This window comes from Prionailurus bengalensis, chromosome B1 (assembly GCF_016509475.1).
Source record: "Prionailurus bengalensis isolate Pbe53 chromosome B1, Fcat_Pben_1.1_paternal_pri, whole genome shotgun sequence".
Lineage (NCBI taxonomy): Eukaryota > Metazoa > Chordata > Mammalia > Carnivora > Felidae > Prionailurus > Prionailurus bengalensis.
In genome coordinates this window covers 205,076,854-205,100,966 of record NC_057344.1, presented here as the reverse complement: position 1 = coordinate 205,100,966, position 24,113 = coordinate 205,076,854, and the positions used below count along the sequence as shown (strand labels likewise).

The 24,113-nt window shown below is 53.3% G+C and overlaps 1 protein-coding gene across 3 annotated transcripts in view; it reads right to left on the bottom strand.

Moving 5' to 3' along the window:
* ZFYVE28 (zinc finger FYVE-type containing 28) overlaps positions 1-24,113 on the bottom strand; it is a 118,029-nt gene that overhangs the window by 14,719 nt on the left and 79,197 nt on the right. For all 3 annotated transcript variants that reach the window (XM_043573160.1, XM_043573159.1, XM_043573161.1), the window contains exons 7-8: positions 20,762-20,863; positions 12,933-14,231 (exon numbers count right to left, since the gene is read on the bottom strand). In XM_043573160.1, coding sequence (XP_043429095.1) covers positions 12,933-14,231; positions 20,762-20,863 — 1,401 coding nt within the window. The remainder of the gene's footprint in view (positions 1-12,932; positions 14,232-20,761; positions 20,864-24,113) is intronic.

The window sequence follows — 24,113 nt, the reverse complement described above, 5'->3', positions numbered from 1 at the left end:
GAGGAGGCGGCATGGCATGAGAAGAGTCTGTGAGTCGACAGAGACCCCCAGTCTCCCCATACCTGGGGCCCACAGCACCCTAGGATACCCCCTGACCTCGGGAAGCCCTGCCTGGCCCCTGCTGCCTGCAGAGTTCTGATGTGGTTCTGCTGCTGTGAACTCTGTGGAGACAGGACCTTCTTGGCCTGTCTCCCCATCTTCCCACCACCTTTCTGCTGCGGCTGCTCCCCAGGTCCACACTTCCCCAGGGCTCGGTATGTCCCTGTGAGGGGCATTTTCTGCCAGACGCTGGCCTCAGGGCCCACTGCCCTGGAGAGCTGCCAATGATCTCCGCATCTGAGAAGGGCCTACCTCTCTCCCACTCCAGCCCTGGTCACCGGGCAGGGGTCTCTACCTCCCAGGAAAACCAGCAGAGAGACTGGTAGGTGGCCCAGCTCTGACAGGATCAGGCCCTAGTCTGAGAAGTCAGGTACGGTTGGAATTGGGGTCATGAGGCCCTGAGCTGGGTCCTAGGGCCACAGTGGACCAGCGGCACCTGCCCTTGAGGGGTTCTGGGGTGGTGACAAGGAGGAGGGGACCCCCGAGGGGACCCTGCACATGGCCACTGCCCCAGGGGGAGGCCTGCCATGGGCAAGAGTCCCAGGGCCGGGCTGGGAGTCCCCGGAAATTAGCACAGGCTGAAGGCTTCTGGCATCATCACCTCTGCCATCTGGGCAGAGGAAGGTGATCTCCCGGAGCCTCAGTTTACTGGTCTGTAAACTGGGAAAACAATGCCACCCGTGCAGCGTCCTCCGAAGAAGGACATCCAGACACATACGGTGGAGGGTGGGGCTGGGGGTGCGTGTGATTCCCCCCTTTGCTGTGTGGCCCTCGGCCTGTAACACGGGAAGAATGCACAGCTTCCCCAAGGGCAAGGGGGCCGTGAGGCTGGGGCCAGGCTCCCACACTACCACCGTCGAGGAGGTCGGCTGTCCGGAGGCTTAGGCAGGGGATGGACATCAAGCAGGGCCCGGCCCAGAGGCGGCCGAGGGTCTGCCCCACACTGTTTGTGGGCACATCACCCCCCAGCGGAATCCCACTGTGAAGCAGCAGCCCCAAGACCACCCGGGCCGTGTGCCAGGCTCCCAGACGCCCTGCAAATACCACCTGGTCAGCCTGGTGGGTGATGTTCATCCAGAAGGAACACAGGGGCACAACTGTCCCCCTACAACACTGGGGGACAGCCAGGAAGCCTCAGTGAGCCCCCTTGTCACCAAAGGATGCTCTGCAGGACCCCCAAAAGCTTAGGAAGTTCTGGGGACCTGTGACTTCCCCGGACAGGGAGGACAGACAGCAGATGTCCTGCCCAGTGCCTACGGTCCTTGCTGAGCCATCCCTGCCTGATAACAGACAGATGGGGTGGCCAGCAGGGCCCGTCAGAGTTCTTCCCCAGACACAGGCCACAGGAAGACCACACAGGCCGCTCCCCCTGGAGCCCAGAGGGAAAGCCTGGTGGCTCTCAGGTCCATCTTGCCTCGAGTGACCCCAAGCCTGCTGGTACCCGAGGAGGGTCCACAAAACAGGGGGGGCCCCTCCAGGGTTGAGGAGGGCCTGATGCCCTGTGCCTCCCATGTTGCCATGATGACCCTCCATTCATCCCACAGCTATCCCAACAAGTCCCGTGTGTCCCCAGGCCCTGGCACACCCACCCTGCCCAGCCTTGCCCACTCATGAGACTACAGCCCTGTCACCGACAGCCCCCGGGAGACACTGTCCAGAGCTGGGGCTGCAGAGCCGGGAAGGGCCCCGAAGCAGCCGCTGACGCAGGCAGCTCCTCCCAGCCTGCCTCCCCGCTCCCTCTGGGCTCGCTGCCCGCCCCGGGTACTGCCTGGCCCTTCGCCACCCTGAGGTCAGGTGCACACTCGGCTCCCTCTGTGGAGAGGGGTGGAAGCCACGGTCCCACTCCTCTGGTGGCATGGCACAGCCCAGCTCTGGAGAAGGTCCCATGGTTGGGTTATGGGAACCTGATCCTCACGCTCTACTCTAGAAAATCCAGGAAACACAGACGAGGAAAAAGCACACATCCGTGTGTATTTTATAAACACGTGTGGTTGTCGCATGAGCAGAGGGGACTTGTGTTACCTTCCGCTGTCGTAACTCACACACTCTTCCTGCACTTTTGCTGCTTTCAAAAGCTCTCAGAACATAAGGCGCCAGGGCTGATGAACAAAGCAGCGGGTGAACTTGACTGTGGACACCGCCTGGTGTCCCTGTTGGACCACACTCAGCAATTTAAACCTGCTTTCTCTGGTTTCTGCCTCTGTGAAGGTGGGAGGAAGTGTCGTGCAGGGGAGGTGGCCTTGCAGACAGGGATTCACCTGGCCCCATGGGGTGGAGCAGGCGACCCCACGACCCCTCGAGGGTGCTGCTGGGGCTGCACCCTGTGCCCTCCCCTCCATCCCGCATCCCAAGGAGAAGGGGTCAGTGCTTACCAAGCACACTGCACCCCTGCTCAGAGCCCTCCACCCTGCCCCGTGGAGCCCTGCATACAGGAGTGGGCAGGCCTGGGGCTGCAGGGAGGGCTATGGGATGGTTGTGCCTGGAGACCTAGAACTGCAGGCCAGTCCCCTTCCCCTGGAGCTGCCCCTGCAGCACCCCCCCCCCCCACCGAAGCCACGAACACCCACATACCGAACACCCTGGCTGGGATGAGGGCACAGACCCTGCCTGGGAAGCAGGGCTGCACTGAGTGGAAGGCCAGCAGCCCAGAAGAGGTCTGCTGCAGGGGCAGGAGTTTGAGGGAAAGAACCCAGGATGTGAAAGACCAGATGTGAGCCCTGAGGTTCCCCTCCAAATCCCAGGGCATCCTCCTGAGGCCAGCTGCCTTCCAACCCTTGGTGGCCCCTCATTTTCACTTGATCTAGGGCAAGGATGTTCCCCCAACCAAGCACCCTAAGTCATACCCTCCAGCCTAAGGGACGTGGCGTGGGGGCTGGCAGGATGGGTGAGAAGACATGAGACTCAAGGCTGGGCTCTGGGGATGGGCCCAGGGGTCCTGCAGGGGCTCCCAAACTGGAGTCAGACAGATTAGAGGGTCTCTGAGCTCCTGCTTCCAATCTGTGAAGCAGGGACACCAATGAAATGTTGCTATGGGACTCAGTGAGGCCACAGGGGCAAATTTTCTCATGGGTTTCATCAAAGGCACATGGTGACTTGGTATAACAGGGAGGGATGTCATGGCAGAGAGGGAGGGGACAGTGACCCAAGGAGCAAACAAGGGCCAGAGGCACAAGAGCGCAGAGAGCACCTGGAAAGCTGACACTAGGAGGGTACAAGGGGGCAGTGGCGGAGCAGTTGCCCAGGGTCCAAGAGACCAGGAGAGTAGGGAGCCCCAGGGACTTCCAAGCAGGGGACCATCACCCAGCTATTTGGTATCTGCCTGTCTGAGGGGATGTCAAGAAGACAGGGTAGGGACTGAGGACAATGCAAGTAAACTCCTCCACTCACTGAGGAAGAAACGGGTAACTGAGCAAACCTACATCCAGTAAAAACATTGAGGCCAAAAAACCTTCCCATGAAAATGCTAGGCCCAGACAGCTTCACTGGTGAATTCAAACTAACATCTAACTAGTATCTAATTCAAACTAATATCTAAGGCAGAAAGAATACCCGCTCTACCAAACTCTTCCGGAAGACTGAAGAAGTGAGAGGGCTCCCCAACTCATCCTAGGTCTCAGCTTTGCCCTGATACCCAATTCTGAAAAGGAAATTATGAGAATAGAAAACTATTGCCCAGCATTCCTCACAATCAGATGCAAAATACTTAATAAAATTTTAGCAAATCAAAACCAACAATACATAAAAAGGATAATACCTAATGGCCAAGTAAAGTTCATCCCAGGAAGGTAAGATTCACTTAACATCTGAAAATCAATCAATGTAACTTATCACATTAATAGACTAAAAAAAAAATAAATACTATACGATCATCCCAAAAGATACAGAAGAAGCATTTGAGAAAATCCGTCTTTTCTTGGTAAAAACTCTCAGCAAGCTGGGGATAAAAGAGAACTTACTGGACCTGATAAAAGGCGCCTATGAAAATCCTGCAGCCAACAAGAGACACTAAATGCTTTCCCTCTGAGATCAGGAATATGGCAAAAATATCCTGTGTCAAATCTATTCAACATTGTACTAGAGGTCCTTGCCACGGCAAAAATGCAAGAAAGAGAAGTAAACAACATCCGACTGAAAAGGAAATATAAAATTGGCTTTTTTTTCACAGATGACATCATCATCTACAGGAAACGTGATGAATCTTCATAAAAACTATAATGAATAAAGCGAGTTTGGTAAAGTTGTAGGAAATAAGATCAATATATAAAACTCAATTGCACCTCCCATATTAGCAATGAACAATTGGAAATTGAAATCATAAAACAATATAATATCATCAAAAATATAAAATACTTAGGGATAAATCTGATCTGACAACAGATGTGCAAGACTTTTACAATAAAAACTATGAAAGTTTGCTGAGAGAATTAAGAGCCTAAGTAAATGGAGAGATATACTATGTTCATGAACTGGAAGACTTGATCTTATTAAGGGGTTAATTCTTCCCAAGTTGATCTACAGATTCAACAAAATTCCAGTCAAAATCCTAGCAGGCATTGTTTTTTGTTTTTGTTTCATATAAATTGACAACTGGTCCTAAAATCCATAGAGGACCCGGAATAACCAAAACAACTTTGAAAAAGAAGGAAGTTGTAGATTTACACTACCTGACGTTAAGCTACATTTTAGGGGCACCTGGTTGGCTCAGTCGGTTAAGGGTCCGGCTTCAGCTCAGGTCATGATCTCGCGGTCCGTGAGTTTGAGCCCCGCATCGGGCTCTGTGCAGACAGCTCCGAGCTTGGACCCTGCTTCAGATTCTGTGTCTCCCTCTCTCTCTGCCCCTCCCCCACTCACGCTCTGTCTCTCTCCCTCTCTCTCTTTTTCAAGATAAAACATTAAACAACAAAAAAAAATTTTTTTGAAGGCCAGCTGCCCATACATCACAGTGTGATATTGGTATTAATATAGACAGACCAATGACACAGACTAGTGAGTCCAGAAACAAACGCACACATAGACACTTGACTGATTTTTGATGAAGGTGCAAAGGCAACTCAGTAGAGAAGGGATGGTCTTTTTCAACAAATGGTGCTAGAGTAATTGGTTTTCCTTACGCGAAACACAGAATTTTGATCCATACCTCACACCGTATACTAAGTTAATCCTAAATTGATCATAGACCTAAATATAAAAACCAAAAATATAAAACTTCTAGAACAGAAGAAAAACCTCTGTGACTTTGGGTTATAAAAATAATCCTTCGATCTGATACCAAAACTACAATCCAGGGAAGAAAGAAAGTTGATAAATAGGACTTCACTGAAATAAGAACTTCTACTCTTCAAAAGATACTCAGAATGAGAAGATAAGCCACGGGCTGGGAGGAAATATTTGCAAACTATATTTCTGATAAAGGGCTCCTGAGTGAATGAAGAACTCTCAAAACTCAGTAAGGAAACCACCCAGTTGAAAGAAACAGCAAAAGATTTGAATACAGTAGAGGCTTCCCCCAGTTAGATAGGCTGATGGCACTCGAGTGGGTAAGATGCTGAACGTCAGCAGCCCTTAAGGAAATGCAGGTTGAAGCCACCATCACAATACCACTTCAGGCCATCAGAACAGCTCAAGTTACAAAGCCTGACCACACCACGGTTTGGGGATGTGTGGAGGAGCTGCACCCTCACTCAGCACGGCTTACTCTATGCCGGTTACCTTTCACTAAAGCTGGTGAAACCGGTTAGAAATACCAGACTGGGCGTCCACACTGTGCTCACGTGTTACTGCCTCTAATGCTGTGCCTTCCTCTTGGACCAACATTACTGCTACCCTTGTCTGACTAACCTCGCTGGGCTTTGCCATGCCTGCCCTCTCCTTCTGCTTCCCCCCGCGTCCCCTCTGTCCTTCTGGCACCTTGGCCTTTGTTGGACCTGCTGCCTGGGACACATCTCCTCCCTCCCCACCTTCCATTCAGGTCTCAGAGGATGTCACCACCCCAGGAGGCCCACCCTGATTGCTCTGACTGCTGGAGCTGCCCCAGAGCCCACCCATCACTCTCCACCTTATACATGGATTTTATCTTCTTCCTGGCACTGGCCGATGGACAGTGGACAGTGTGGGGAGGGCGAGGAAAAGAGGAGAATGGGACCCAGGGGCGCAGCTGACGGTGGTGAAGGCGGCGGGGGCGGCAGGGTGGGAGAACGTGAGATGTCTGGGGTGCAGGGAGGCAGCCAGGCTGCAGGGAGAAGCCGTCTGGAATGAGAGGACCTTTGCGGGCATGCTGGGTCAGCAGGGGGTGGAGGCCAGGACGGAGCTGTCCCGGGTGCTGATGCAGCGGTCACCATGCAGTCACTGCCTGGAGCACAGCCAGGCTGGATGCGCTCTCTCCAGCTCCACACCCTGCTGTGGGTTTGTAAGACAGACTGTGACAGCAGTGAGGCCCCGCAACGAGAAGGGCATGCCCCTCCCAGGACCCCGAGGACCCATGTGCCTCCTGTGTGCAGGCACTCCACCGCCCTCCAGGGGTTCTAGCGGCTTGGGCCTTAGTCACTGTGCATGCTGCAGGTTGCATGGCGGTGCCAGTGAGGGGCTCAGGGGACTCAGGGGGAACCCAGCCCTGACCTGCCCTCTGACCTCATGCCAGTGCTCGGCTCCTGTCCCACCCCGTGTCAGCAGAGCAGCCCCGTCGTGTAACAATTGACTTGATGACAGTCATTACGCCTAATCTGTTTTTTGAGAGTCTAATTAATTCCAAGTCCTTCTCTATTTTTAAACCACTCAATCATTCCTGTTTTTCCTTCCAGGGACAGGACGTGGTGGGAGGCCTCCATGTTCTTTGCACAGTGGTGGGGACACCGGCCGCAGGGACGGATGGCAGTAGCAGCAAGGCCTGCACCCAGTATCCAGCCCTAGAATGGCTCTGGCAGAACCAGCAGTGATGTGTGTGTCCCGATGGGGACGAAACAAGGCCTCATGGGGCAGGACCTACTGCCCAGGGTCCCACAGCTGCCAGAGAGAGGTTAGGGTCAGGCCTAGGCTCACCCTGTCATCCCGTTCCAGAGCTGGTGTTCTGCTGAGCCCCGCAGACAGCCCAGCAATGGGGTGGGTGGGGCCCAGCCAGGAAACATCTCCTCCAAGTTTCCGCTCACTGAGAGGCCAGTCAGCCCAGGCAGTGCACAGTCCTTACTGCCCCCATGCCTTGACTGGCATCCCCTTACCTTTGAAGGTGCTGGCTCAGGACTGGTTCCCGAGAGCACCCCCAACCACCCCGACTACCTGCACCAGAATCCGAGGCTATTGATATTACACGGGAAAGGGAAGCACGCCCTTCCAAGTCATGGAGGCCGGAAGATAGCAGTAGACCTTGGACACTGATGAGGCCCCACCCAGGGCAAGGGGCTGACCCCAGGCCTGGAACGGCCGACCTGACTCCGTCTGCTGGAGGGAAAACTGATTTGGTGATGTGTGCACAAAGCACATCAGAAGAGCCAGTCCCACACCTCTGGGGAAGGTTTCCACATGATGGAGGACTCGCCACTCACCACATACTCTGGGGGAGGTTTACCCTGTGCAGCCCCTGGGCTGGGCACTGGGGCAGGACCGAGGTCTGCAGGCATCTCAAACAGTTCCCACTGTATGGGGAAGAGGGTCAGTGGGGCCCTCGGGGGAAGCTGGAGCCGGCCTTCTCTCTGCAGCCACAGGCATCCCCAGGGCCCCGATGCCTCTGAGCCCGCGTCCCGACCCTGGCAAAGGGCAGAGGAGCTCAGGTGGAACCATGACAGGGCCACAGCACAGAGGAAGGCAAGGCGTTCACTGGAAAAGGAGCCAGGCAGGCAAGACTCAGGCTCAGTGAGGAGGTGATGCTGGAGGCCGGCTTCCTCCAGAGGCTGTCAGCACGGGACAGAGTCCCACCGCGGTGCCCGAGATAACCCTGCCCGGCGGTCACACCACCAGTGAAGAGTGGGAATCAGACCCAGAAACAGTGAAATCCAGTGACGTGATGGGGAGGTAAAGTCAAGACTGGAAATAGGAACAGTCAGTAACAATCCTGAACCAAGGCGGTGAGTAACAGTGGGTGAGTCACAGCGTCAGATAACAACAGCGAGTAACGAAGACACGTAACAGTGACAAGTAAGACGTGGACTCACATGAAGGAACAACGTTCCGTGGCCTCTCAGCTCCTCCTCCAGATGCCATCTGAGCTGGAGACTATTGTTAGCCCATTTTGCAGATGACAAAACCAAGGCTTGAGGAGGTCAAGGTCAAGCATCCAGCCCACAGGTCCCCCCCCTCCTCTCCTGGACCCACTCACCCACGGAATTTACAGGTGCAGGGGAACACATCCTCCAATACTGCCACCCAAACAGGGGAGGAGGTGCCACGGGCGAGGTGTGCCAGCAGCTCCCCTCTGCAAGAAGAAGCACATGGTCCGAGCACATGTCACCTGTTTAGAGCAGGAGCTCAGAAGCCCGTGCAAAGGACAGCCTTCCAGATTCTTATCTTTCTACCCAAAATGACAGCCAGGGAGGCCCACTAAGTGCATGATGGAGAGGCGGGGGGCACCACCAGCCAGACTCAAATGTGGCCAAAGAACTGAATGATGCAGAGCGACCCTGCAGGGCAGGGCCGGTGACGATGGTTGCTGAGGTCCCCCTGAGCCAGAGACTGGAGTAGCCCTGCCTGTGTGTCAGGATGGCCCCGGGCCCTGACAGTCACGCTCCCTCTGATGGTTAGAGACGGTCTCAGAAGACAGAACAACGGGACTTCTAAGACTGGGGTGCAGAGTTGATGGTGAAAGAGGGGATGACCACAGGACACTAGCAGGAGACGAGGACAGTGCTCCCTGACCTTGCAGGTGAGGGGGGTAGCAGGTGCACAATCAGCCAGAGGACAAACTAACAACAAACGTGAGGACCAAAAGTTGTCTCTAGAATTTTTATAAATTTAATTACACAAAACAAAATGGACGTCATCAACAACTAAAGTCAAAGGGCGAGCAGCACATTGGGTAAATCTATCCACAGCAGACACACCAGAAGGAATGTTTTCAAGTCAGTAAAAAAAGACACGAAAACCCAATTGGAAAATAAGCAAGACACGTGAACGGCCACTTTGTGCGCAGACAGAGGAACCACGAAACAGAAGTACGCGGGGTACCGACCACCAGAGAAAAGCCACCTCCAACAGCACAGAGGGTCCCACTTCTGCTCCTCAAGGTGGGAAAACTGGGCCTGCGGCTGTGTGGGCGGGGGCAGCCCCCCCACCCAGGCAGTACATCGCTGGCTTCTGGGAGGTGAGCCGATGTAAGTGATGGTAAGGCCTTTATACCTTTGCTGGGCTGACTCTACTAACAGTCGATTCTCAAGAAATAATCCAACTGGGGTGCCTGGGGGGCTCAGTCGGTTAAGCCTCTGACTCCTGATTTTGGCTCAGGTCATGATCTCACGGTTTGTGAGTTTCAGCCCTGCGTCAGGCTCTGTGCTGACAGTGTGGAGCCCACTTGAGATTCTCTCTCTCCCTCTCTCTCTCTCTCTCAAAATAAATAAACATTAAAAAAACAATCCAAGAGGCAGATGCAGAGCCGTAAGGGAGCATGACCACAAAGCTAATTTAACATAGAAAAAATGTATGGAAGTGGGAAAACATAGAATAAATTAGGTATGTTCTTAGGATACAGTAAAGTTCAACAGAAATAGTGTTTTTCAAGAGCTTTACAGAGCAATGATCACAAGATAAGGTTTAGTGAGAAAAATAAAACCGCCCATGGGATTTGGGATGATTTTTATTTCCTTCTGTTTCCAAAGTTTCTACAATGAACGGGGCCATGTTTATAATAAGAAAAAAGAGAGCCCGTGTTATTTTTTAAACAAGGCAGCAGGATGGAAACACTCTAGTCTAATGTCCGCAGAAAGGACAAAAACAGACTTGAAGCAGGATGAGCTTCCATGTTGTAGACAAGTGACTTATTCAGGCTTCCACAGCATGGAAGGTTCTGGAACAGTGGGGTGAGTCTAGACAGGGAACAAGTTTTTTAAAAATGTTAACTTTTCCTTTAAAAAGCTCCTAACTTTTCCTGAAAAGGTAGGAGAGAAGAAGCCAGTAAAAAGAGAAAAGCTGAAGGACCCATGATTCTGGAACATTCTGCCCCGGATTCTGCTGAGGGCCATGTCCCACCATCCTGGCAACAGTGCTGGTGGAACGGGCCGTGGTGCGGCGGGCTGAATGTAGGGCCTGGGGGGCTGCCGCGGGGGCTTCTCCAGCTGAGACCCCAGTGCCCTGCCTTCCACCTGTCTTCTGCTTAAGCAGGAAAATCCGCTCCAGGTGTCCTCGGGGCAGGCGGACCCTCCGTCACAACTCCGTGCGCCTGGGCCAACCCTGTGTGGCTCGAAGAGGTGTGAGGCTGCACCTGTGTGACTCCCCGTCAGGACTGGGAGCTCATGAGCACAGTGCCACGCCTGCCGCTCACTCCTCCAGCCACCGGTCACCTGCAGGTCAGGACAGGCAGGAGGCTGCAGGCCACCCACATCTTCCAGGCACTCGGAGCTGAGGCAAACTCCAGCCTGTCCATCTGCAGAATGGGAGGGGTAGTCACCTGCCCCTGCATGCAAGGCCCACAGTCTCCATTGTGAAGCCTCATGAATTTTGGTGAACTTCCTGCCTGTGTGAGGCTGGTCCTTTGTGTCTGTTCATTTTAACTGTACCCTGCTCTGTCACCTCTGTATTAGTGTTCGAGCACGCCCATGAGGTCAGCTTGTGACATGAGCGAAAGGCGCTCCTGATGTGTGCACTGCGGGTGGATTCCCGCTACAGGGGCTGGGGGGGGGGGGGGGGGGGGGGGAGCACCGCTGTCCAAGGTCCTGGCCAAGACAGGGGATTCCGCTGTGGGGGCATGGGGGCGGGGCATCGCTGTCCAAGGTCCTGGCCCACACGCAGGTCTGTCCTGATCATCTCACCACCTGCCACATTCTTCCCTCCTCAGACCCTCTGCAGCTTCCCTGCAAGATGGAACTGTCTCTCAAGGCCACCGTGGGGCTTCTCTTCCCTTTCCTCAGCTCAGCCTCAGCGTTTGTGCTATGGTGAGTGAGGCCTTGGGAAGCTGTCTGTGAGGCAAACAAGCCGTGTCCACTGTGGGACACGTCAGGAAACCAGGAGACAGAGCGGGTGTCCGCTGGCTGGACCCAGAAAGGGGGGCAGGTCAAAAGCCGAAAAGTTCACGTATCCTGTCAAAGAATTCCTGATGATTTCCTATCATCCTTGCAAAAAAGTTATCCGCTTACCAATCAGCTCTGTGCCGCAGGGTCTGAGGCCCTGATGAAGAAAGCCACCCAGCGGGTTGTGACAATAACTCATTCCCTCTGGACACGGCTGAGGAAGCTGGGCTTGGACCTCAAAAACAGATGTTTGCACCGTCTGTAACAGCAGGGTCTGGTGTAGCCACACGGGGGGCCACGCGGCTGGAAGGGAAAGTGGGCACATCTCCAGAAATAAATGCAAATGACCATCTCTATGCATCTCACGTTGAATGAAATAAAATAACCTGCTGTGAGTAACACTGGGGGCACAGTCTCAAGGAAAGGAACGGTCTCGGTCTCGAGGGGGTTGGGAGCAGTCCACGCTGTGTGTGCTCCCTAAGGACAAACGCGCTGTTGGTAAAAGTCTCAGGTGATGATGAGCGCTGGCGAGGATGTCCAGAAGGTGGGGCCTCACGCACGACCCAGCGGGCGCAGAACTGCAGACCCTCTGGAAACCAGTCGACAGCACCTCAAAAAGCTGACCACAGAGTTAGCATATGGTGCAGCGGTCCTACTCCTGCATACACACCCAAGAGAAACGAAAACCTCTGGCGGTGCAAAAACGTGTTCACGAATCTGCAGGGCAGGACTATCCACGGCAGCAAAAAGGATCAACAACGCACATGCCCATCGACGGCGACCAACAAAGCGGCAGAATACTACCCAGCCACAAAAAGGAAGGCGGCACTGGCATTTGCTACGACGCCGAGGAGCGAAAGGAGACAGGCTCACGTATCGTGTGACTCTGGCTCTCTGAACTGTCCAGAAGGGGCAGATCCATGGAGACACAAAGTAAATCGGTGGCTGCTTGGGGCTGGGGGAGGGGTGAGGAGTGACTGCAGGCCCCACACGGAAAAGCCCACCATCACTGGGCAGACACAGCCAAAGCAGGCAGGGCCCCGGTGGGAGGACCCAGGGTGCTGACGACACAACGGCCACGTGTGAACCCCGCACCTCTCTTCTGATGCTGAGGACGCAGCAGGCACATGGGGGGCGCTGGGGCAATGCTCACTGAATATGCTTTGTTCCAGATAAGTCCAGGGTGTGGGGAGCAAGGGAAGGGACAGCGGCCTGGAGTCAAAAGAGGTGTGCAGGTGTCAGGGTCCCGCAGACCCCCACCGGGCCTGCCTTTCCTGGTCCCCTGGCTCTACGGGGGAGCCCGGGAGGAGCCCTGGAGGCACGGCCTGAGAATATGCCCAGGGAGTCCCCAGGATCCCACCACAGCCCCAGGGGCTCCACTTCCCAGGCCAGGATAGTGAGCAAAGAGAGATGGAAAGCATACTCAGAGGCGGCCACGGCCCAGTTCTCCCCAACGCGGCTCACCCAGGGCCAGGAGGGGCCACGACGACGCAAGGGGGTGGGCTGAGGCAGTCAGGCCCAGGAGGGCCTCGTACCATCTGCTTAACTGCCTGCCGTGTTGGTGTCCGACACCGGCCACCTCCCACCTCCCCTGGCACGCCTGAGAAGCTGAGGGAAGCGGGTCAGCACTTAGGGAATGAGCCCTGAGGCAGACAGAGGAACCCGGCTGTGGCCAGAGATGGCTCTTACCTGGAGCCCGACAGGCGCTGAGGCTCCTGCTCGGCCTCCTCTCCCTGCTGACTTTCCAGCCTGGCCGTCGAGGGCTGCCCTGCCTCCTGCGGTCCAGCCTCAGGCTCCCTTTTCGGACTGGCGGCGGCGCCCGCTCCAGGTGACCTGTCTGCTGCATCGAGCTGAGGACCTGGGGTGTGTGTCAGGCACTTGTTGGAAGTAGGGGCGTCCTCTGGGGGCAGGGGGCACGGGGCGTCCGTGGGCAACGCCTCTGGCGCAGGTCGGGCCTCCTCCTGTCTCTCGGCAGGGCCCTTGGCGCCGGCCTTGGCGGAGCCCATGTAGGAGGCGCTGATGACGCTTCCCGGGCCGCACTTGTCCCGCAGACTCTGGGCAGCGGCGTCCTCCCTGCCGCCCCCACAGCCCCCGCAGCACACGCAGGAGTTCAGGAGGCAGCTGGTGGCCGCAGCACTGAGTTTGTGGGAGCCACCGTCCATCCCCTCGGCCGCAGGCTCCGACGGGGAGACGGCCTCTCCAGAGGCTTCCGGGGCGGTGCCGGCCACGCCCACGGCCGGGGTCGACTTGGGATTGAAGATGACGGTGGCCGAGAGCTTCATGCCCCCTGTCCGGTGGGCGATCATCTCCGCCGTCCCCGCGGCGTCCACCCCCGCCTCCCAGCCCTCCAGGTGTGGCTGGGAGTCCAGGCAGCTGCAGGAGTTGGGGCCCAGCGCCCACAGCTTGTCGTCCTGGACGTTGTTGTTAGTGCTCAGGTCCCCCTCCTCTGCCTCGGCGGGCCTGCTGGCCTCTGCCTCCCCACGCCCCTTGCCCTGTCCTCTCTCCTGGGGGCCAGCACTGGCGCTGCCCGCCCACCCAGCCGGGCTGCCCGGGGCCTCTGCAGCCCCTTCCACGTCATCCATGAAGAACACCCTTCCTTCCTCCTCGTCGCCGCCCGGCCGCAGCCCTGCGCTGCCTGGGGAGGCCTCCCCGCGGGGGCTGCCCTCCGCCCCCGGCCTGTGCGCGGGGGACTGGCAGGCGCTGGGCGGGGAGAGGAGGGACGACATCTCGTCCCCGGCCCTGTGGACCATGCGGTTGAGTTGCTCTAGCTCCTGGTCGTCATACTGCATGGAGCAGGCCAGCTCCCCCTCCTGGCTTTTGGCCTTGGCTGAGAGCATTTCCTCGGCCGGGAGGGGTGAGGGAAAGGCGGGCGCCAGGGCTGGGGGCGCCTGGGCGTCTGCCCGGATGGGAAACTCCACGTCTTGGGAAATGCAGAGGTTCCTTTCCAGCGTGTGAAGCTCCTCCTCCGTCAGGGTCTGCAGCAAATCCCTAAAGGGTCAAGATAAGAACCAGGGGTGAGACTCCCAGAGGCCACACCAGCCCCGTGGCCAGGGGTGGACACAGCATCCTCGACGTCTGCATCAGCAGAGAAGCAAGGTGTCAAAGCCTTGCAACGAAATGCGCGTGGTGCACACCTCCCCCGCTACAGGACGAGGCACAGGCGTGCGGGGACCGCTCCGTGCCACGGGTCTGGACAACAGCTGTCCGCATGGATGCCTGGGATGGTTTCTTTCTTAGAAGTGACACTGGAAACAAGAGGGCCCTGGTTCTTGGGGATGTGATCACCACATTAAGAAAACCTTCTAGGAGTGAAAAAAAAGTTGGTTTATGCATAGACTTTCATTCAGCACACGTTCTTGACAGCAGTCTCTGTGCTGGGCCCCGGGGAGACACAGGAAGGCCCAGGCAGGTCCCTGCCCTTGGGGCTGTGCTGGAAGAGCCGGTAAGAGACAGATTTCCATGAACGATGACTGAGTTACATTAACAGCAACTACGACAAAGGAAAATGCCTGCTCTCTCGAGGGTAACAGCAGGGCACTGGGCTCAGTCTAGGGAGACTTCCTGGGGGAAGGGGAACTGAACCAGAGACCTGAAAGGGGTTAATGTAGTGGCGCTGGGGCGTGTCTAGCGCAGGCCTGCGCCTTGCTCTCTGCCAGCAGGTCTGAGTCCAGGTCACACATTCCTGTCGGTCACGGAAACAGGCAGAAAAGCGTACTTCCCAGAACCGCACAGCTGTGGTGCCTCATGCACTGAGCACGCCCGTGCAGACAGCATCAGATCAAACGACGGAACACGAACCAGGCTCCCAGGTCCCCACGTGCCTTTCCAGTCACCCCCTGCCATCGCCAGCAGCCTGACTTCTAAAGACTGACGTGGTCTCGCCTGTTTTCATTCCGCACGTAAGTGGGAATCGCAGCCCACGCTCTTCAGAGGCGGGCTTCGTTTAGCAATATCGTATTTGAGTAGAGCCTCCAGACGACATGAAGGTAAATGTGAATTTCAGATAAACGACAAACACTCCTAGACGTGTGAATATTTCTTCGGGTACGTATTCCCAATTGGGGAGCATACGGGACATTGTTGCACTAAGAAAGTGCTCACAGTTTATCTGAAATTCAAATTCAGTGGAGGGTTCTGCTGGTTTTGTCTCGCTGGATCTGGCAACCCCACCTGGTGAGGTTCTGTGTGGTCGATGGTCTCGTCTCGTGGCCTGGAGCCTTTCGGGCTGGAAACCACCGCCGTTCACCCGGGGAGCTGTTCCTGGTGGGCTCCACTCCTGGTGGGCTCTGACTGCCCCGACTCACCCTCTTGGCGAGCCTCTCTGGGGCACGCACGTGCGCATCCCTGCAGGTGCACATGGGGGGGCGCGTGCCCAGGGAACGCACGTGTGCATCCCTGAAGGTGCACACGGCTGTGGGGGCGAGGAAGCGTGCCCAGGGAATGCACATGTGTGTCCCGGCAGGTGCAGACAGGGGCGGGGGGGGGGTGGTGAGCGTGCACACTGGACAGCCCCCATGCCGCTCTCTGGCCTGCTCCCCGGCACTGCCATGCATTCCCGGCAATTTTTCACTTTAAAGTGCTCAGTCTGCTGACGAATGAAGGAAACACCGGGGTACATGCTTGTCAGCCCTTAGATACGAATGCTGTGAATGCTTTCAGGCCTTCTGCCCATTTTTACTTGGCTTCGCGGTCTCGTTCTTAATGATTGACAGGAGTTCTTTACTTGTTTTGGATTTGAGTTCTTTGTTGGATATATTCTCCAACTCTGGGGCCTTCCTTTTCACTCTTAATGGTACCTCCTGGTGAACTATAGTTTTTAATTTCAATAAAGTTCAATAAATCACTTTCTCCTTTATGTTTAGTGCTTTTCTGTCCTGTTTAAGAAATCCGCCTACTCCAAGGTCACAAAGATGTTCCTGCTCTTTTCCTCTGCGATCTTCACTGCTTTCCTTTCCACGTGTGTATCTCCCATCTATCCGGAGTTGATTCTTGTAGATGGTTGTGGTAAGGATCCAGACACGTTTTTCCTCATATGGATATCTGCTGAGTCAGCCCATGTACTGGAAAAAAGCAAGCATTCCCCACTGTTCGGCAACGTCTCCTCTGTCATAAATCCGGGAAACCTGTCTGTGTTGGTCTGTTTCTAGGCTCCATTCTGTTGATGGGGCCAGAAGCCGCTCCTGGGTCTGCACCTCCGTGAGCTTCACTAGAGCACCATGCCAGGGAGTGTCCTTTTTTACGAAGCACACTCAGCAGAAATGCACACACATTCACAAGCATGGTCACACCAGCATTACTTGTGGAAACAACCCAAAGCCCAGCAGGAGTAGGATAGATAAATAATGTTCTTTTTCTCCAGGCATCTTCTTCTTTTTAGCTATTCTGGGCACACTGCATTTCTACCTGAATTTTAGAATTAGTTTGTCAATTTTCTGCCAAAAAAGAAGAGACAAACACCTCCGGAGATTTTGATGGAGACTTGCACTGAATTCATCTGAGAATAACGGGATATTTTCTCAATGTTAAGTTTTCCACTCCTTGAACATGGCTAGCTCTCTATTTACATCTTTACCATTTTATGTAACATTTCATTAACTTTCAATGGAAGACTTAGACACCTTCAGACTTATGCCTAACTAGCTGATATTCAGTGATGTTATTGTAGGTGATATTTAAATTTTTATTGTGATCAAATACATATGACATTTACCATCATAACCATTTTTTTTTATTTTTTTTTTTCAACGTTTATTTATTTTTGGGACAGAGAGAGACAGAGCATGAACGGGGGATGGGCAGAGAGAGAGGGAGACACAGAATCGGAAACAGGCTCCAGGCTCTGAGCCATCAGCCCAGAGCCTGACGCGGGGCTCGAACTCACGGACCGCGAGATCGTGACCTGGCTGAAGTCGGACGCTTAACCGACTGCGCCACCCAGGCGCCCCACCATCATAACCATTTTTAAGTGACAATTCAGTGGCATCGAATACATTCACATCATAGTGCAAACATCACTACCATCCACCCCTAGAACTCACTCATCTTGTAAAACTGAAACTCTGTCCCCATGAAACACTAACCACACGCTCTCCTCCCTGGCTCTCACCATCCTACTCTCCATCCCTCTGATTCTGACTAGTTCAGGCCCCTCATATAATTGGAATCGTACACGGTCTATCTTTTTGTTACTGGCTTACTTCGCCAAGCACGCCTTCAAGGTTCATCTGTGTGGTGGCAGACGTCAGGATTTCCTTCCTTTTAAGGCTGAATGATATTCCATTGTGTGGCTGGACTACATTTCGCTTATCCACTCATCCATCAATGGACACCTAGGTTGCTTCCACTTCTTAGCTATTGTGAATAACGCCTCTGGGAACACAGGTGTATAAATATGTCTTTGAGACACTACTTTCAATTCTCTTGGGTATATACCAGATGTGGAATTGCTGGATCAGGTGATAATTCTATTTTTCATTTTTTGAGGAACCTCCACACCGTTTTGCACAGCACCTGCAGCATGTTACACTCCCACCAACAGCATACAGGGTTCTAATTTCTCCGCATCCTCATCCACACGGTTATTTTGTTTTGTTGTTATTTGTTTGTTTTGAGGGTAGCCAGCCTAATGGGTAGGATCTTGTGGTTTTGATTTGCACGTGCTCTGACAATGATGTCGAGCATCTATTCATGTGCTTGTTGACCATTCATAAATCTTCTTTGGAGAAATGTTTAATTAAATCCCTTGCCCTTTTGAATTGGGTTGTTTGGTTTTTGCTGGTGGGTTTTAGGAGTTCTCTATATATTCTGTGTATTGATCCCTTTATATCCCAGATACAAAATAGGAGAATATTTTCTCCAGCCTGTGGGTTGCCTCTTTATTCTGTTGAGAGCATCTTTCGATGCACAAATTTTTAAAATTTTCAAGTCCAATTTGTTTATTTTTTCTTTGTTGCCTATGTCTTGGTATCCTATCCAAGAAATCATTTCCAAATGCAATGTGGTAGAGCATTTGTCCAGTGTGATCTTCTAAGAGTTTTATTGTTTCAGGCCTTGCATTTATGTCCTGGATCCATTTTGAGTTCACTTTTGTATATGGTGTTACATAAGGATTCAACTTCATATGGTGTGTATGCATATCTCTCTCTTGTATCAGACTAAGGAAATCCCCATTTATTCCTAATTTGCTAAGAAATGTTTTCATCATAAAATACGTACTGACTTTTTCAAATTCTTATTCTGTAACTTTTGAAATTTTACAAATTAATGTAGCAAAATGCTGATTTTTCAAATGTTGACAATGCTATGTATAGTTTGAACTCCACAAGACATTACAATGAGTTTTTTGTATATCCACATTTATTTATATTAATTCACAGAAAGTTCTTCAATCTCTCTTGCATTTCCACATTTCCACCTGAAACTTCTCCTTTGCCTAAAGAACTCCAATTAGCATTTCTCTGTGGACAGGCTGCTGATACATTTCTGCAGCACTCTGCTTTTGAATAACACCATTTCACCTTCATTGTGGAAGGATACTTCTGCTGGGTATAAAATCCTGGTTGGCAGCTAGTTTCTTTCAGCACTTTTAATATGTATCATTTCATTGCCTTCAGGTTCCCATTGTTTGTTTGTTTCTTAGGAGACAGGTGTCAATCTTACATTCTTTTCCAAGAAATATGTGCTTTTTCTCTGGCTGTGCTTAAGATTTCTTCTTTGTTTTCAGCAATTTTACTATGATACACCTAAGTATGTTTTGTATTTATCTTCCTTGTAGTTTTCTTGAGCCTCCTAAGTGTGTGGGCAGAGATTTCTCTTCAGTTTGGGGAAATTCTTGGCCATTTTTTTCTTTGAATATTGTTTCTGCTCATTTTGCTCTATTCTTTCCTTCTTGTTTTGTTTTGTTTTGTTTTGTTTAGATTTTATTTTTTAAGTAATCTCTATACCCAATGTGGGGCTTCAACTTACGACCCTGAGATGAAGAGTCATGTGCTCCCCTGACTGAGCCAGCCAGGCTCCCCTGTTCCTTCCTTCTGATTCCAATTATGTGCATTAGAATTTTGAGCATGTTGCACATGTCTCTGATGCTCTGGACATGCCCATACCCGGTGCCTCCCCCCCCCTCCATCTCCATGCACTGGCCCTTCCTCCATAAGACCCCCAGTCTGATCTAAGCACTCTACTCTTTCCTTCCCAGCCTCAGCATCATCCACCACCTCGCCTCCTTCTTTGTCTCTTCTCCCAGTCAGACAGCCAGGGAGGGCAGCAGCCGTGCCCTGGGCCAGGGTCACATTCTGCCCAGAGTGCTCAAGACTGGGCTGGGCACAAGGGAAGCAACAGCAGGCCATCTATCAGATGAGCTACAGCCTGGACCAAGCAGCCCATCACAGGCTGTGCTTCACCCACCCCCAGGGCCAATGACTCTCTGAGGACCATCCTGCTGGGTCATTCTCCACCGTCCAGATTCACGGCATTTTTGGCTCCTCATGGGGGAAAGGGAAGCTTGGCACCAGCAAAGGAAAGCCAGCCCCAGGCCGCCCTGGGCTAAACAGTCCTGCCAGACCCAGGAAGGCTGCTGCAGGAGCCCATAGGGTCATCAGCTCCACCAAAGGCACGGAAGGGGGCCTCCAGGGACTGGAGCCGTAAGGCCCCAGTAAGAAAGGCCTCAGAGTCCAAGACCGCAGGGCTAGGGAGGTGATCAGAGGACACATGCTCACTGCCATCCCTCAAGGAGGCCATAGCTGGGTGCTTCAGCTCAGAGGGGCCACCCCAGGTAGGGCTCCCCACCCATCTGAAGTTTGGGTTTGGGGGGGGTCTCCCAAGATGGAGGGGGCTGGCTTGAGGCTTGTTGCTGCTGAAGGCTAAGGGGAGCCCCTTACAGCAGAGAGCAGTCACCCACCCCAAGTGCCACCAAGCTCACAGGACAGCATGCATGGGGCCAAGGGCACCAACACCACCTGGGCCTGTTGCCTGGGACCACTGGGGGAGCCAGATAAGCCACAGCAGGGGAGGGGCACGGGGTGCTCGAGCGAGCTGGGCCCTTCACCCCTACACTGTGGAAGAAACAAATGAGAGCCCTCGGACAAATACCATTCTCCACCTGGGCCCGAGCCTCAGCCTGGAGGCTGGCCTGGGGGACAGCCCTCCCCTGCAGGTTGAGTGGCCCTGGGGGCACCCGCACCACCTCAGTTTCCCCGGGCTCTCCATCTCTCAAGGCCCAGTGCCAGAGCCCCGAGCCAGGGCATCTGCTGTCATGTTATTGGCATTTTTTACCAAAGGTCATAGTGTTACTGGCCAGGAACAAAGAGCCTGGTTGTGTGGATAGAGAAAGGTATGGGGTTTTGCGAGGGGACTGCAAACATTATAAACCAATAACTCAAGACAAAGAGCAAGGTTCTGGCACCTCTGACTTCGCAGAAGAGGACTTCCATCCCCGAGGAAAGGAGGGCTCAGGGGCAACCATGGACCCCCCTCCCCCACTGCCCCTCCCCCACCCTCCCGAAGCACCTCCCCCCCTCCACCTTATTTTCCGCAGCAACGTGTGGAAGGGCCGGAACAGCTCAGACATGTCTTCTGCCTTGCGGTCCAAGTTCAGGGGTCCGTCCGCGTAGACCACGAGGCCACTGCATTCAAGACAAAAGCCAGCATGGCGTGAGGCCCTGCAGCCCCCTCAGTCAGCCCCCTGGGTGAGCCTAGACCACAGCCAGGGGCTCTGAGACCACACGTTTCCCTTGTGACTGAATCTTAAATAAGTTTAGAAGAAAAGCAATGAAGACTACTCAGACTTTATCATCTTCGGAAACTGATTAGCTGATGTTCACTTGAGGGATCATAAAAGAATCATAGAAACATATCTGTTCACATCACTGCTGCAATCAGACAAATCAGCGTCAAGATGTGTTACTAAAACTACCTCCTTGAAAATGGAAACATTGGATTTGTGTTTATATTGAGCACAAATGCAAGGGTCATGAGAATCACAGATAAACCATCCACCCACAGCCCTGGCCAGAGCAAGCAGACCCCTGAGCCTCAGGGGGGGCCTGTCAGGGGTCCCTGGGGGGCAGGATGCGCATCTCAAGGACCCTTGGCACAAAGGGGGTGAGACATCTCACAACTGTGGCATCCAGGCTGCCCACCCAGCCTCCCACGGGTCTCCCAGACCCTGACCTCACTCTCCCCCATCCATACTCTGAAGTGCAGGAGCGCCCTGAGTCTTTCCAACTCACTGACCACAGCTGTCCGGCCTCCCGGACCCACACCCGCTGGGACAATCCAATCCTGGCCACTACCGGCCCTGCCCGACCCGAACCCTGTGAGCCCCCTCCCCCCACAGTGATCTGTGTGCTTCGTGGTTCCCCCAACTACACCCACGCTGTCCCCAAGCCCACCTTTCCCTTCGAGGTCTGATTCACGCTCCATTGCCTGCCAAGACCAGAGACAGCCTCCTGTCACCCTCAGGCAGGACGGACCCTCTCTCCCCACCACCAGCAGCCCGTTTGCCATCTGACTCTGCACAGATGCCCCTCCAGGTAGCCCCTTCCACAGGCGGCACCACACCCATCTCGTCATAGGCTGCACGGCCCTGCCCAGCTCCCAGCGTGCCCTATTGCCCTTGTCCAAGGGCAGACCCATCTCTGGAGGACCCTCCTCTCGGTGCCTCCTCTCGGGGCTCCCGGGACCAGCCAGCTCAGGCCTTGGCACATGGAGGGTGCCCAGGGAGCGAGCACCCACAACCCCAGCAGCTGCTCCTTGCTTCCTTGTCAGAGCACAGGTGAGGGAGGATTTGTCTGCATAAACAGAGAACTGTCTGCATGTTTCTGCAAATGAACAGAATCTCATCGCTGCATCAGGGTCGGGTCATCAGCACCCAACACAAGGTCCTCATTAGCTCAGGAACGCTTCCAATTCGGTGAGAAAGACTGATGAAACTGAATGGACTATTCTTCCCTTAGAAAGGTTAGACTCCTGTGCAAAAAGAAAGATTCGAAAGTCACAGGAAAACATGGGCTGTGCCTCTCCCTAGGGCAGCAGGAGGGTCAGGGCTGCCAGAAGCGTGAGGGTGGGTGGCAGAGGATGCCCCATCCAGGCTTCTGTTCCTTCCGGTATGTTCTATAGGTCTTAACACGAGCTGACAGTGTTCAGGGGACATCTTCCCCACACAGAACCTTGACTTCATGGGTGAATCGGTGATCTCAGCACAAAGGCAGGAAAGGGGCAGAAAGGGGTGGGTTTGGTGAATCCCCGTCCAGGCTTCCTGGCCACCTGGTCTTTCAGAAAGCAGTGAAAGGGGCCGGGAGGGACTCTGACTCCCCTCCTGGGTTCCAGGGAGGACACTGGCTGCCCCATCAGTCCGTGAGAACCAGGCCCAGGGCTGACCACGGTTGGTCTGGAGCCTCAGAAATGAACTCGTTACGTAGGAGGGCTCCAGGTGCCATGCCATCACAGTCCACGCAGGCCCATGCTGCGCCACCACCTAGGGGCAGGGCAGCCCCCACAGCTGAGCCTGGCAGAGGTGGAGGGGAGGGGCCCGCTGAGCACTGCGAGGGGCTGAGTCAGTGAGCAGGGGAGGACACCCAGCATAAGAGGAAAGCTGGGCTCTTTCCTTAGGCCACCTTTACCTGTCTTCATAATGTCCTTTGATGCACAAAAGATTTTAGCTTTGATGGAGATCAACTTACTACTTTTTTCATTTGCCACTTCTTTTCATGTCAAATCTAAGATTGGCCAAACCTGGACATATGAAGATTTACCTCCTGTATTAGAGTTCTGCAGAGAAACAGACCCAGTAGGGTGTGTGTGTGTGTGTGTGTGTGTGTGTGTGTGTGTACGGAGGGAGAGTTTGGTTAGTTGGCTTTTTTTTTTTTTTTGAGAGAGAGTTATTTTAAGTAACTGGTTCACACAATTGTGGATGGTGGCCACATCCAAAATCTGCAGAGTGAGTGCGCAGGCTAGAGACCCAGAGACTCAGGGAAGAGTTGATACTGAGGTTTGAATCTGAACACAGTCTGGAGGGAGAATTCCCTCTCACTTGGGGAACTAGGTCTGTTTTCTCTTAAGGCCCTCAACTGACTGGATGAGGCCCACCCACATCATGAAGGGTAAACCCCATTACTCTGGATCCACTGATTTGTTAATCTCATCTTAAAAATACCTTCCAGCAACATCCAAACTGGCATTTGACCAAATATCTGGGTACTGTGGCCTAGGCAAGTTGACACACAAAATTAATCATCACAGGGTCCAACTTTGTTCTTATGTGTGTGGCTATCCAGTTATCCCAGCATCATTTGTTGAAGATACTAACAAATTCCTTCCTCACTGAATGGTCTTGGCACCTTTGTCAAAAACCGGTTGGCTATAGATATTTGGGTTATTTTGTTATCTTGGTTTTATTCCATTGGTCTATCCTTATGACAGTACCACACTTGTGATTAATATGACTTTGTAGTAAGTTCTGAAGTCAAGACATATGAACTCTCCAACTTTGTTTTTCTTTTTCAATATTGTTTGGACTATTCACGAGCCATTGTGGTTCCATATGAATTTGAGGTTCTTTTCTATGTCCACTAAAAAAAAAAAAGGCCAATGTCGTCTTTATAGGAAATGTATTGAATCTATATACAACTTTGGGGAGCACCACCATCTTAACTGTAGCAAGTGCTCAGTCCATGAACATGGGCTATCTTTTCATCTAATTAGGTCTTTAATTTTTTTCACAAAAAATTGTGTTTTGTAGTTTTCAGTGTACATGTTTTCCACTTCCTTGGCTAAATTTATTCTGGGTATTTTTCTCTTTTGGATGTTACTGGAAATCTCTCCTTTAAAATACTATTTAATTACATGTGATGAAATATTATTCAGTCTTAAAAA